The sequence below is a fragment of the Phoenix dactylifera genome, chromosome 2, assembly GCF_051530095.1.
Source record: "Phoenix dactylifera cultivar Ajwa chromosome 2, Ajwa_hap1_PhDact_Kaust_v1.1, whole genome shotgun sequence".
NCBI lineage: Eukaryota > Viridiplantae > Streptophyta > Magnoliopsida > Arecales > Arecaceae > Phoenix > Phoenix dactylifera.
This window is the reverse complement of record NC_143191.1, coordinates 871,901-886,287: the sequence shown is the minus strand read 5'-3', so window position 1 is coordinate 886,287 and position 14,387 is coordinate 871,901. Positions and strand designations below refer to the sequence as shown.

At 57.8% G+C, this 14,387-nt stretch overlaps 1 protein-coding gene across 3 annotated transcripts in view; it reads left to right on the top strand.

Moving 5' to 3' along the window:
- The window catches only part of SS3 (starch synthase 3), a 54,321-nt gene that overhangs the window by 13,147 nt on the left and 26,787 nt on the right, over positions 1 to 14,387 (top strand). For all 3 annotated transcript variants that reach the window (XR_015974854.1, XM_039114453.2, XM_039114457.2), the window contains exon 8: positions 13,785 to 13,894. Coding sequence is in view for 2 of the 3 variants with exons in the window: in XM_039114453.2 (XP_038970381.2) it covers positions 13,785 to 13,894 (110 nt within the window). In the remaining variant the exon portion in view is untranslated. The remainder of the gene's footprint in view (positions 1 to 13,784; positions 13,895 to 14,387) is intronic.

The window sequence follows — 14,387 nt, the reverse complement described above, 5'->3', positions numbered from 1 at the left end:
TAGTATATACTATCTATTGTATATAAATTATAATCTGTCTCTCTCTTAACTCCGTCCAAACTGCCCAGCTAACACCTGATAACTACCCATTATCCAATGAATATGAGTTGCACTATCAAGTATGATTTAGGCTTGTGAATCAGGTTTACTTGTGCATGGATGGTTTAGTTTTGCACTACAATTAGAGCTGACCCAAAACTAACCTGTTGTCCGTACTAATTTCTTGTGTTTTATGTTAGGAAGAGGGTTCATTCCTTGGCCAGTTGTGGATGCCATTCATTGGAATTTATTCTAGCATGCATCTTAAACACTTATGCATTGGCATGCATCTTGAAGTTATCGTACACAATGCCAATGCGAAACTTATGGCTTTTGCAGTCAGCTGAAACACAATTTTTGCTGATCAGCTAGGCAAACCCGCTTCCTTTCTGAGGCAGGATTAAAGCTCTATTTTGAATTGCATCTTTATTAATTTAGAAGTCTGATTTGAGGTACAGGTTAGAGAAGTCTTAAGTCAATAGGATTGTTATGGAGCAGTTTTTGTCTTCTTTCTCTATGGTGTTCTATGGGAATCTGTTGCTGGTGGTCCAAACCGAGAACGATTGACACAGCGGTGTGAACGGGGTTCCGTCTGAGTTGTCTTGGTTGGTGTTGGTTACGCTCCACCTTCCACCGGGAAACCTGCAAGCAAGCCTCGCACCACCACTGGGGTAGTGGGGGCCCTCCGACGATCAAGTCAGAGGAGATTGGAGGAGGAGGAGAAATGATAATCGCAAGCAAGAGAGTGCTCTGGAAGATATTGCTTACCCCCCCTTCTCCCCCCAGCCGCATATATACCTGGCTGGGGGGTCTCTCAGGGGGGTTTGTCATCGTGGGGCGCGATGGAGTGGCCACTGACATGGCCGTTACAGGGCGTCGTGGAGCAGCGCTGGGTACGGCCATGACAGGGCGTAGTGGAGTTCCGCTTTGTACGGCTGATACAGGAGATCGTGGAACAGCATCGGATACAGCCGTTGCAGGGAGTAGTGGAGCAGGAGGCCTCGTCGTGCCTCTGGGAAGCAGCCTGTCGTTATCAAGAGATCTCCGACTCAGGGTCGGAGTGCTGGATCAGGGGGCAGCCGACCCGAGGTCGGGCTGTGGAGCCGAAGATGTCCGACTCGGGGTCGGATTGCTGGATCAAAGGACAGCCGTAGTCTTCATGGGCGCGCGTGCCGGTCACGTGGAGCATGGCGGCTTAGTTCCCCCGTAACAGTAGCCCCCCACTTCCGAGCCTGGAACCAGAAGGGGAACGGGTGAAGGGAGTGATGCTTCAAGATTGCCGCCATCCCTCGGAGAGGCGCGCGCGCTTCGAGCTTCCCGCCTTCTTTATGGCGTATGGCGGTTGTTGCTGACCTGGCAGTCTGAGAATTTCGGCGGACATCCTTCCTTAATGGCGTCGATTTGCCTTTGGGGCGCGAGCGACCCTTCGGCGGCCAGGCGTCCTCTGGCGTCATCGAGGCATCACCCGCCTTTCCGCCTATTTAACCGGGGGCCCTCCCCTGTCCGTCTTCCTCTTTACAGACATTTTCGAGTTTCCCCTTTGCGCTGCCGTTGTTGCCGTCGGACTGTTCGCTTGCTTCTCCTTTGACGCTCCCGGAGCCGTTCTTCCTTCTCTTCCGGTGAGTTACCCCATTCTTCTACTTAGGGCTCTTCGTACTTTCTCCTTTTGTACTAGTGTACCCCAGTCGTTCCGGTCTTTCCCCCCTTCTTGTCCCCGTCCTGACCGTAGGTATTGGCCATTAGGAATGGGCGAAGTGAGAGCAGACCGCATTAAGTCGGAGCTGGTCGCCGAGAACTTAGACAAACTCGTGGCTCGGTACCACCTTCCCGAGGCCTGCAACGTTACGCTCCCGGGGCCTGAGGAGAGGATGTCCCATCCTCCTCCAGGGAAGATCGCCATCAATGAGGGCATTCTCCAGGCCGGGTTCCGCTTTCCCCCTTCGGACTTAGTCGTGCAGGTACTCCGGGGTTTAAGAGTTGCGCCGACGCAGCTGGTGCCGAACTCGTGGCGTGCCCTGACGGTCTTCCAGGTTCTCTGCCGCATGCACGAGATTCCCGCCACTCTGAATGTTTTTTGGGAGTTCTACAGCCTGAGTGGCCACCCCCAGGACAAAGGGTGGTGGTGCTTTGCGGCGCGGCGAGGGTGCGGCCTCGTCAAAGAGGCTCCTTCCTCCATTCACGGCTGGAAGGAGCGTTTCTTCTTCATCGATGTAGATCCCTCTTGGGAAATCAGGGCGACCTGGGAGACGCCGATGAAGTCCCCGATCGGCCTATCGAGACTGTCGAGGGAGGAATCCGATGGCTTGGCCGCCTTGAAGGGGTTGGTTGCCGAGGGCCAGCTCCCCCCGGTGGCCCGCCTTATTTCCGAGGATACCTTGGTGAATGTCGGTCTGAGCTCGGTCCCCACCGACCGTGAGCCCGCCACCATTTCTTTTTTGACTCTTTTCTCCTCTTTCGTCTCGTTCTTTCCTTCGGTTTCTCAGCCCTCGACCATCTCGTTCTTGTTGCAGAGATTGACGACGTCATGCGGTCGGACAAGGGACCGGCTGTTGGTAGGTCGTCCCTACTGGAAGCGGTCCGGAGGAGGAAACGAGCTCCTCCGAGCGGGGCCCCGCCGGCGAAGAAGTCCCGCAGGGAGGTGCCTCCGACGCCGACCGACGAGTCCGGGCCCACCGATCAGGGAGACGCCGTGGGCACGGACCGGCAGCTGACGCTGTATCAGCCCTCCGGTGGTGAGACTGCCGCTATTCCGGAGGTATCATCCGAGCCCGCTCGAGACGGACGGGTCGGGCGTGATCGGTCCCCGGTCCGGCCTTCGACTCAGCCGGCTCCTGATGATCCGAGGAGGGACGCGCCGAGGCCCCGGCCGAGCGGGGCCCTATCAATTCCTGGAGTGACCCCCGCCCCGAGCACAATCAGCAGGACTCTTTCCCAGGCGATGGATAAGGGTAAGGCTGCAGAACCACCATCCGGCTCCGGGGAGAAATCGGGGTCGGCCTTCACTACCGATGGCGCCCGAAACCTCATCGAAACAGTGCTGCTGGAGAAGGACCGTCGGCGGGTCCGGGAGTTGGGGGTCTCTGACGTCGGGGCTGCCAGCTGTGTCTGTCTCATGTCGGTGAGTGTTCTTCTGGCCGCTTTTCACCATTTATTAGCTTTGTTGTTCTCCGCCTGACGCCCTCACTTTTCCTATCTCTTAGCTCGCCCAGTACATGATCCGTCTAGAGGAGTGCTACAAGGAACAGGCGGGGCTTCTGGCGAAGGCCGAGGACCGACTGAAAGCAGTGGAAGAGGGAGGCCAGGCTGTGGCGGGCAGGACGACCGGGGACCTCGAGGCGAGGCTCCGGGAGGCCGAAGAGCGGGCACTCGGCTTCGCCGCCCTCGAGAAGCAACTGTTGGAAGCTCGGGAGCAGCTCAAAGTCGCCTCGGGCCTCGAAAGCAGGGTTAAGAAGGCGGAGGAACGAGCTGAAAAGCAGTCCCGGAAGGTCGCGGACTATCGAGAGAGGTGGGAGAAGGCTCAGCGGTCTGCCGACAGCGCCCGCAACCGAACCCGGTCTCTTGAAGCCAAACTGGGCGAATTGGAGTCAGCCTTGGAGAGGTCCCGCGCGAACGACCAAGAGCTCCGTTCGCGCCTGGAGGAAGCTGAGGCCGCTCGCACTGCTGCCGAGGCGGAGCGTAAGGAGGCTCAGGCTAATCTGCTGAGGGTCTCCTCCGAGGCTGAAGACCGGATTGTGGCGAAGGTCTTGGAGGCTAAGGCTCAGATCACGGAGCGAGCAGAGGCGGCGCTGGCCGAGAAGAGTGCGGAGATCGGGCGCCAGGCGGTACAGGCTTATCGTCAGTCCGCCGAGTTCACCCGTGATATGTCGGAGGCGGTACGGGCCTATCGTCAGTCTGACGAGTTCGTCCGTGACCCGTCGGACGCGGGGTCCGAATCCTTCATCTTAGGCTTCGAGGAGGGCCTGGCAAGGGTGTCGGCTAAGTACCCCGAAGTTGACCTGAGTGGGATTTTCCTTCTCGACTCCTCTCCGGCGCCATCGCCTGCTGATTCTCCTACCGCCTCCCTACCCCCTGCGGACGAGCCCGACGCTCCCGACCCGGGAGTTTCTCCAAGCTGACCTCTTGTACCTTTCGTTGTCCTCTTTTTTGCATGTCGGCATTTTGCCAAATTGTATGGACCTTGGCCCTGAAGCAATGAAAATTAATACAAGTCGAATGTTTCTTCATCTCGCTTTCGTCCTCCTCTTTTTTCTTTTTAACTCTTGGCGGCGTCTTGCCGACTCCTGACTCTCGAAGTTCTTCCGGCCCTAAGCCAGGCATCCGAGGGTTAGGCCTCAGAAAATTCTTCCGGCGCTAAGCCAGGCATCCGAGGGTTAGGCCTCAGGAAATTCTTCCGGCACTAAGCCAGGCATCCGAGGGTTAGGCCTCAGGAAATTCTTCCGGCGCTAAGCCAGGCATCCGAGGGTTAAGCCTCAGGAAATTCTTCCGGCACTAAGCCAGGCATCCGAGGGTTAGGCCTCAGGAAATTCTTCCGGCACTAAGCCAGGCATCCGAGGGTTAGGCCTCAGGAAATTCTTCCGGCGCTAAGCCAGGCATCCGAGGGTTAGGCCTCAGGAAATTCTTCCGGCGCTAAGCCAGGCATCCGAGGGTTAGGCCTCAGGAAATTCTTCCGGCGCTAAGCCAGGCATCCGAGGGTTAGGCCTCAGGAAATTCTTCCGGCACTAAGCCAGGCATCCGAGGGTTAGGCCTCAGGAAATTCCGCTCGTCGGTCGGCCAAGGCTGGCGCAAGCCGAGGCGACCGGTCGGGGCTTCAGGCTAGTCTGGTCCCGGGATGGTCATCGGGTTAGCCTGGCATCCGAGGGCCGAGCTTCGGGAGATTCCGCTCGTTGGTCGGCCAAGGCTGGCGCAAGCCAAGGTGACCGGTCGGGGCTTCAGGCTAGTCTGCTCCCGGGATGGTCATCGGGTTAGCCTGGCATCCGAGGGCCGGGCCTCGGGAAATTCCGCTCGTTGGTCGGCCAAGGCTGGCGCAAGCCGAGGCGACCGGTCGGGGCTTCAGGCTAGTCTGCTCCCGGGATGATCATCGGGTTAGCCTGGCATCCGAGGGCCGGGCCTCGGGAAATTCCGCTCGTTGGTCGGCCAAGGCTGGCGCAAGCCGAGGCGACCGGTCGGGGCTTCAGGCTAGTCTGCTCCCGGGATGATCATCGGGTTAGCCTGGCATCTGAGGGTTGTCAGGCCTCAGGAAATTCCGCTCGTTGGTCGGCCAAGGCTGGCGCAAGCCGAGGCGACCGGTCGGGGCTTCAGGCTAGTCTGCTCCCGGGATGATCATCGGGTTAGCCTGGCATCCGAGGGCCGGGCCTCGGAAAATTCCGCTCGTTGGTCGGCCAAGGCTGGCGCAAGCCGAGGCGACCGGTCGGGGCTTCAGGCTAGTCTGCTCCCGGGATGATCATCGGGTTAGCCTGGCATCTGAGGGTTGTCAGGCCTCAGGAAATTCCGCTCGTTGGTCGGCCAAGGCTGGCGCAAGCCGAGGCGACCGGTCGGGGCTTCAGGCTAGTCTGCTCCCGGGATGATCATCGGGTTAGCCTGGCATCTGAGGGTTGTCAGGCCTCAGGAAATTCCGCTCGTTGGTCGGCCAAGGCTGGCGCAAGCCGAGGCGACCGGTCGGGGCTTCAGGCTAGTCTGCTTCCGGGATGATCATCGGGTTAGCCTGGCATCCGAGGGCCGTGCCTCGGGAGATTCCGCTCGTTGGTCGGCCAAGGCTGGCGCAAGCCGAGGCGACCGGTCGGGGCTTCAGGCTAGTCTGCTCCCGGGATGATCATCGGGTTAGCCTGGCATCCGAGGGCCGAGCCTCGGAAAATTCCGCTCGCTGGTCGTGCGCCTGTCGCTTGCCGCCCGACGGGATTTCTCCGTGGCCAGCTGCGATCGTGTTTCTCCTCCTCTCCAAGCGTCGCCTGGGGAACACCAGATGGGCATTAAATGCTAATTGAGGGGTTACCTGGGAAATTGGATCGCCAGTTGCTGCTTGCGAGGAGTGTCAGTTAAGCGGCCGCGATGCGCGCGTTCTTCGAGGCGGATGCGGCCTGGGCGCGGGCGGAGATACGTGGACCTAGGGGTACAGGGCACCCGGAGTGTCCTGCACAAAAAATGCGATTAAGGAGAATGACGCTTAGGAAATCGCGGGAAGATACGCCTTGAGAGCCGGATCGGCTCCGGATTCAATGCGCCCGCATTTATTGGAGCCACCCGTATCGGAACGACCGGGGGGCCGCAGTTTGGCTATAAATATAGGTGCAGGTGCGATGGAGCCTGCCAAGCCGGAGCTGTTCAAGTTGCCATGGATCGTGGACCTTCTCTCTGGCGCATGGCTGAGAGACTCCTGCCGAAGGAACGGGAGGCGCGCCCCTCGCGACTTCAGCCAACTAGCCGTTTCATCTGGGATCAGCAAGGAGGGTCTCCCCGGCGGAACTCCGCTCTAGGCGTTTCATCCGGGATCACATCTCCCCTCCTTGAAGTTCAGCCTCCCGATTGAGCTCTGCACCAGACGCCTGATCCGGGACCGCGCCTCCATATGCTCTTCCCCCTCGTATTCCTTCTCTCCCCTAACACTGGGGAGGACCGGAATATCTCTTGGAGGTGGCGTTCCTCTGGAGGCAGCGGGAGCTTCGTCGGCGGCGGCTCCTCATCCTCTTCGTGGGGCGTGGATGGCGCCTCCGGTTGGAGGCAGTGTGGACTTCTCCTTCGTCCACTTCTTCTTCATCCGCGCCGGCTCTTCGTCTCTTTCGTGAGATGCCGATGGCGCCTCCGGTTGGAAGCACCCACTTCCGACGGGATTGCAACCGCTTCAGATGGAGGTTTCGGGATCCCAGATCTTCAGCTCCTCGGAGTCTCCACCTCTTCTTTACTTTCTTTACACCCTAATTCCCCCCTGGGAATTCCTTGTAATCACACGAGCACGCCGTTGTAACCAGAAATTATTGAAATGCAAAGCGTTATACATTTTTGAACTGTCTTTCTGGCATCGTCGTTCTACTGGTAATACATCCGCAGGTTAGCGGAATTTCAGCTCCTTAGAATTTCTCGACCATCTAGGGCCTCCAACTGGTAGGAGCCAGGTCGGTTTACCCAGCGAACCTTATATGGGCCTTCCCAATTTGGCGCTAGCTTCCCACCTTCCGCAGGTCGAGATGCTTTAGCTCGCCTTAGCACCAGATCTCCGATTCTAAAAAGCTTCGGTCGGACCTTGGAGTTGTAATATCGGGCCACCCTCCGCTGATACATCGCCATCCGAACCTGCGCCATTTCCCTCGCTTCTTCCAAGAGATCCAGGTTCCCTCGGAGTTGTTCCGAATTGGTCTCGGGTCGGTGCGCGGCCACCCGAGGTGAGGGGAGTCCGAGCTCCACGGGGACAACGGCTTCCGTGCCATAGGTTAGGCTGAAAGGCGTCTCCCCGGTAGGGGTCCGATGCGTGGTCCGATACGCCCAAAGGACATTCTCGAGTTCTTCGACCCAAGCTTGCCCCGTCCGACCGATTCGCGCTTTGATTCCTTGGAGGATTGTCCGATTTGTGACCTCGGCCTCGCCGTTGGTTTGGGGATGCGACACAGATGTGAACCGATGCTCGATCCCGAACTCCTCGCAGAAGTCACGGAAATGCTTGTTGTCGAACTGTCGCCCATTATCCGAGATGAGGACCCGAGGTACCCCAAATCGGACAATGATGTTCTTCTTCACGAACTTCCGGACTTGCACCTCCGTGATAGTGGCCAGCGGCTCTGCCTCCACCCACTTGGTGAAGTAGTCGATTGCAACAATCAAAAATTTCCGCTGAGCTGAAGCGACGGGGAATGGTCCGAGGATATCCATTCCTGGGCGAAGGGCCAGGGTGCAGTGATTGGTGCCAAGGGGACAGAAGGGACTCTCTGGACGTTGGCGTGGCGCTGGCAGGCGTCACATTTCCGCACATGATCCTTCGAGTCCTCCAACAAGGTAGGCCAATAATAGCCTTGCCTCATGATCTTATGCGCCAAGGACCTAGCCCCCAGGTGCGATCCGCAGATGCCTTCGTGGACTTCGCTGAGGGCGTAGGCCGCTTCCGAGGGGCGGAGGCACCTTAAGAGGGGGGCGGTGAACGAGGTCCGATACAGCCTCCCTTCATAGAGTACGTAGTGGGCGGACTTCATGACGAGTCGCCGAGCTTGACCTTCGTCCTCTGGGAGGATTCCTTCGGCGAGGTAGGCGACGAGCGGGTCCATCCAAGATGGCTCCGGATCAATCGCCATCACCGCTCCGGCCTCGCCGATGCTCGGGGCATCCAGGGTCTCCAGGTAGATCGCCCTCGACAAGTTGTGCGCGTCTGCGCCCACCAAGCGGGACAGCCTGTCGGCCCTGGCATTTTCGCTTCTCGGGACCTGCTGAATGTCAACACTGCCGAGGTCGGGAATGAGTGCTTGCACCTTCCAGACATAGCTCTGCATGGTCGGGCTCCGAGCCTCGAACTCCCCTCGGACCTGCCCGACCACCAGCTGGGAGTCGGTGAAGACCTTCAAACGCCGGATGCCGAGCTCCTTGGTGAGTTTGAGTCCTGTGACTAGGGCCTCGTATTCCGCCTCGTTGTTGGTCACTGGAAATCCGAACCTCAAGGCATACTCGGCTATCACTCCATCGGGACTGGTAAGGACCAGCCCGGCCCCTCCACCTTCGGGGTTCGACGACCCATCAATGTGAAGCGTCCAGATTGGGAGGTCGAGGCTGGGTGTTTCCGGCGGCCTAGGTTCCGCCTCCTGCACAGTGCACTTAGCGAGGAAGTCCGCGAGCACTTGGGCCTTGATGGCGGGTCGGGGCTGGTAGCGGATGTCGAACTCACCAAGTTCTACTGCCCACTTCACCAGCCGTCCCGCATTCTCAGGATTGCTGAGGATCTGCCGCAGTGGTTGATCGGTCAAGAGGGTGACAGGATGAGCCTGGAAATAGGGGCGAAGCCTCCTGGCCGCAGTGAGCAGCGCGAAGGCGATCTTTTCCGCCTTCGCATACCGCGTCTCGGCATCCCGTAGGACCCGGCTGATGTAGTACACAGGCTTCTGGAGCTTTGCCTCTTCCCGAACCAGTACTGCGCTGACTGCGGTTGGGGAGACCGCCAGATAGAGGTAGAGCATCTCCCCCTCTTGCGGCTTGGACAGCAGGGGAGGAGACGCCAAGTACTCCTTGAGTTGGTCGAATGCCACTTGACATTCGGCCGTCCAAAGGAAGTCTTTCGGACGCTTCAACACCTTGAAGAACGGTTGGCAGCGTTCGGCCGATTTTGCCACAAATCGTCCGAGCGCGGCGACCCTTCCAGCGAGCTCCTGAACCTCCTTCACTTTGGTCGGAGGGGACATATCTTGGATGGCCTTGATTTTGTCAGGGTTGGCTTCGATCCCCCGCTGGTTGACAATGAAACCGAGGAACCTCCCGGCCGAAGCGCCAAAGGCGCACTTCGCTGGGTTCAGCTTCATGCGAAACTTCCGCAGGGTGGCAAAAGTCTCCTCCAGATCCGCGATGTGCTGGTCGGCATGGCGGCTCTTCACCAGCATATCGTCCACGTACACCTCCATGTTCCGGCCGATTTGCCCTTTGAAGATTTTGTTGACGAGGCGCTGGTAAGTGGCGCCAGCATTCTTCAGACCAAAGGGCATTACCTTGTAACAGTACAGCCCCCGGTCTGTTATAAAGGCAGTTTTCTCCTCGTCCTGCGGAGCCATCATTATTTGGTTGTAGCCGGAGAAGGCGTCCATGAAAGACAGCAGCTGATATCCGGAAGTCGCGTCGACCAGTTGGTCTATCCGTGGAAGCGGAAAGCTATCCTTGGGGCACGCCTTGTTCAGGTCGGTGTAGTCGACGCACATCCTCCACTTCCCGCTTGCCTTCCGGACAAGTACGACGTTTGCCAGCCATTCGGGGTAGCTGACCTCCCTTATGAATCCTGCCTCCAAGAGCTTGTCTACCTCCTGGTCGACCACTCGGATCCGATCCGGGGCACAGTGTCTCTTCTTCTGCTTTACTGGTCGGTGGGTCGGGTCGACGTTGAGGGCGTGAGAAATGACCTCCGGGTCGATCCCGGGTACATCGGCCGCCGACCAGGCAAATACATCAGCATTGGCTCGGAGGAATTCCACTAACCTGAGCCGAGCTTCCGAGTCGAGGTTGGCACCGACCCGGACCGTACGGTCCGGGCGACCCTCCTCAAGGGGAACTTCGATCACACCCTCGGCCGGCTCCCCGTGCCGCAAAGCCACCTCGTCTCTGGCGTCAAGGGACTCGACGCTTAGGGCCTCCACGGGCTTCTTCCCTTTGAGAGTTGCTAGGAAACATTGCCGTGCGGTCGGTTGGTCACCTCGGACCTCTCCAATCCCGGCCGCCGTGGGGAACCGCATTAGCAAATGGTATGTAGAGACTACCGCGCGAAGGGCGTTCAGTCCGGGTCGTCCGAGGATAGCGTTGTAGGCCGAGGGAACACGGACGACCAAGAACCCGAGCCGCACCGTGGCTTCTGCGGGTGCAACGCCCGCAGTCACAGGCAGCTCAACGACACCTTCGGCCGAGATAGCATCTCCAGTGAATCCTATGAGGGGGGTGGATGTTTTGTGCAACACTTGTCGGGACAAGCTCATCTTTTGGAAGGCCTCGTAAAACAAAATATCAGCTGAGCTTCCACTATCCACAAGAACACGCCTTACATCATAGTTCGCCATAGTGAGGGAGATCACCATGGCATCATCATGGGGGGTCTGAACCCCCTTTACATCCTCATCACAAAAAGTGATTACATTTCCGACCCGCTGCCTCTTCGCGACGGCCACCCCTGATGCTTCCACCGAGCCCCCTGCGTTCCTCACAGGCCGAGAGCAGCCCCCAGTGATGGTGTGGATCACGCCCGCGACGGGTCGATTCTGCTCCCGAGGCTCCTGAGGGGCCGGGTCGGCCGGGCGCGGGTCTGCGGGGGGACGTCGGTCGTTTACATATCGACCGAGACGCCCTCGGCGGATGAGAGCCTCGATCTCGTCCCGAAGCTGGAAGCAGTCTTCGGTGTCGTGGCCGTGGTCTCGGTGGTACTCACAGTACGCTCGAGAGGGCCTCCTCCCAGGGATTTTCTTCATCTGCCTCGGGACCGGGAGGTTCTCCCACCCCTTGACCTCCATAAGGATCTGGGCCCGGGGGGCCAGGAGTGGGGTGTACCGGTTGAAGCGTCGGTGCGGAGAACGAGGGCGTGGGGCGCCGTGGTTCCTCGCCGGTGACGGGCTTCTGCGCCGATGTTGAGGCGTCGGGCTCCTCCTCTGGGGTGCCTCTTTTCGCCTTTTCTTCCCGAGCTTTAGAGGGGCCTCGGCGGCCTCCTTGTTCCGGTGGGCGGCTGCCTCCTCGGCGTCTGCATACTGGTTCGCCCGAGACAACAGCTCCGGGAAGCTCCGCGGCAGGCGTTTGTCCAGGGAGAAGGTGAGTCTGCCCTTCCGGAAGCCACGCTTCAGGGCTGAGAGAGCCACCTCCTGGCTCAGGTTCCGGACCTCCAATGTAGCCTTGTTGAAGCGGGTAAGGTAATCCCGCAGGCTTTCTCCCTCGTTTTGCCGGACATCAAAGAGGGAGTCGGAAACCAATCGCCGCCGGCTACTGACGGCGAAATGGCTGATGAAGAGGCGAGTGAACTGGTCAAAGGACTGGATAGAGTCAGCCTCCAGGCCGGCGAACCACGCCCTGGCTGGGCCACGGAGGGTCGCCGGGAAGGCCTTGCAGAGGAGGGGATCTGATGCTCCATGGAGGAGCATAAGAGTCCTGAAACTCTCCACGTGATCCCGCGGGTCCGCCGCCCCGTCATAGGGCTCGATCGCCGGCATTTTGAATCCCGGCGGATTTGGGGTCCGCAGGATCCTCGAGGCAAGCGCCGGTTGGGAGGAGATCTCCAAGTCGGCGAAGGGATCTTTAGAGTGGCCCTTCAGGACCTGGAGTTGTCGGTGGAGATCGTCCACCCGCCGGTCCAGGGAGCGCGACCGGTGGGTGGGAGACAAGGAGCACCGAGAGGGGGACCGACTGGAGCGCGGGTTCCTTGAGGACTGGGGGGTCTGGGAACGCGCCCGGGCCCGCCTCTTGTACCCCGCGCAGCTTCGATGGGACGGTCCCGGCAGAATGGACCGTGCTCGAGAATCTTCCTCGCGCCGGCGCTCCTCCCCATGGGAGAGGAAGGAGCGCGGGTTAAGGAGGACAGGTGAGCGCTCAGGGAGCAGCGGCTCCTGGGCCCGCTGCGGCGCCCGAGACATCACACCCTGCAGGTTCTGCACTGCCTCCGCGAGGGTGCGGACCTGCTGGGCTAACTGGTCGAACTGAGCGGCTTCGACCATCTGAATCGGGGGTGGAACGGTTGAGTGTTGCTGAGAATGTGTTGGAGACGCAGCGGCCTCCCGGCCGGAGGCGCGAGAGGCCCCGCGACCGGAGGCATTGGAAGCTCCACGACCACCTCGCCGTGCCATTACGATCGCTCTGAGATCAGTCCCTTCCTCTAGCGCCAACTGTTGCTGGTGGTCCAAACCGAGAACGATTGACACAGCGGTGTGAACGGGGTTCCGTCTGAGTTGTCTTGGTTGGTGTTGGTTACGCTCCACCTTCCACCGGGAAACCTGCAAGCAAGCCTCGCACCACCACTGGGGTAGTGGGGGCCCTCCGACGATCAAGTCAGAGGAGATTGGAGGAGGAGGAGAAATGATAATCGCAAGCAAGAGAGTGCTCTGGAAGATATTGCTTACCCCCCCCTTCTCCCCCCAGCCGCATATATACCTGGCTGGGGGGTCTCTCAGGGGGGTTTGTCATCGTGGGGCGCGATGGAGTGGCCACTGACATGGCCGTTACAGGGCGTCGTGGAGCAGCGCTGGGTACGGCCATGACAGGGCGTAGTGGAGTTCCGCTTTGTACGGCTGATACAGGAGATCGTGGAACAGCATCGGATACAGCCGTTGCAGGGAGTAGTGGAGCAGGAGGCCTCGGCGTGCCTCTGGGAAGCAGCCTGTCGTTATCAAGAGATCTCCGACTCGGGGTCGGAGTGCTGGATCAGGGGGCAGCCGACCCGAGGTCGGGCTGTGGAGCCGAAGATGTCCGACTCGGGGTCGGATTGCTGGATCAAAGGACAGCCGTAGTCTTCATGGGCGCGCGTGCCGGTCACGTGGAGCATGGCGGCTTAGTTCCCCCGTAACAGAATCCAACATTAATTTTCAGGAAGTTTTGGATTATATTGTGCGGTAAAAGGGTTTTAGCTTGGCAAGACTTTAAGAGTACGAATGTGGTCTACTAAAATTCTATGATTCACTGAATTTTCTTCCTTGTCAGACTTCTGTATACAGTTTTAACAGAATTGCTGTTTCCTTTTCTCGTTGGAGAAGAATATTATGTCCTCAGATGCTGACAGTACTACATAATTATATATTTGTCTCTCTCTCTCTCTTTCACACTTCTCTCTCTTCTCTCTCTCATTGTAATAAAACAGTGTGTGCTATTTATATGAGTTGCTGATTTGCTTCTGGTTCCCTTAGTTCCATCAACAATAAGGGTTCCTTGTGACTATCAAGTTTGTACCTGGTATATGGTTTTGGAGTGTGCTCGTTGGAGAACAAATAATAGCTTGTGTTTCTTTACCACCACAACAGGCTTCAGATTGCAAGCTCATTCCTGTAACTTTCATGTGTATACATTGTTTATAATGGAAATTTTCCTACTTAACTACCTTTGTTGCAATGTAGGTGAAGGACTTCCATTTTCATCAAAGCTTTGGCTGGGGTGGAACAGAAGTAAAAGTTTGGTTTGGAAAAGTTGAAGGCCTCTCTGTTTACTTTCTAGAGCCTCACAATGGGTAATGTAGTAATTTAGTTTTAGTCTTACATCATAGAATTGTTACTTTCTGTTGGTCATCTTTTAATTTTTCCAAAATATATGCTTTGTAAGATAATTAAAAACATCGTTCCTTTTCACTTGCAACAGTCCATTAGAATCTGCTGTTTCAGCATGTTGTTACCTATAGATCCTATGTTCTATTCATTTGGCTATCTTATACATTTTCCAAAATATGAACATTTTAATAAAACGCATTTTTTCTCCTGTTTTCTCTAGCAGCTATATTAGATTGATGGTTACGCAGGTTGTCACCTGTAGATCCTTTGTCTTGTTCACCTCATATTCTCCAATTGACAGATTGATGGTTAAGCATGTTGTACTGGGCATAACGTACCGGTCCGGTACTGGTGGCGTATCGATACTCAGTACGTCAGGCATACCGCGTACCGCACCGTACCGACACTATGATAGTGTGGCATTGGTATGGGTTAGGTACCGGAACGGCGAACCTT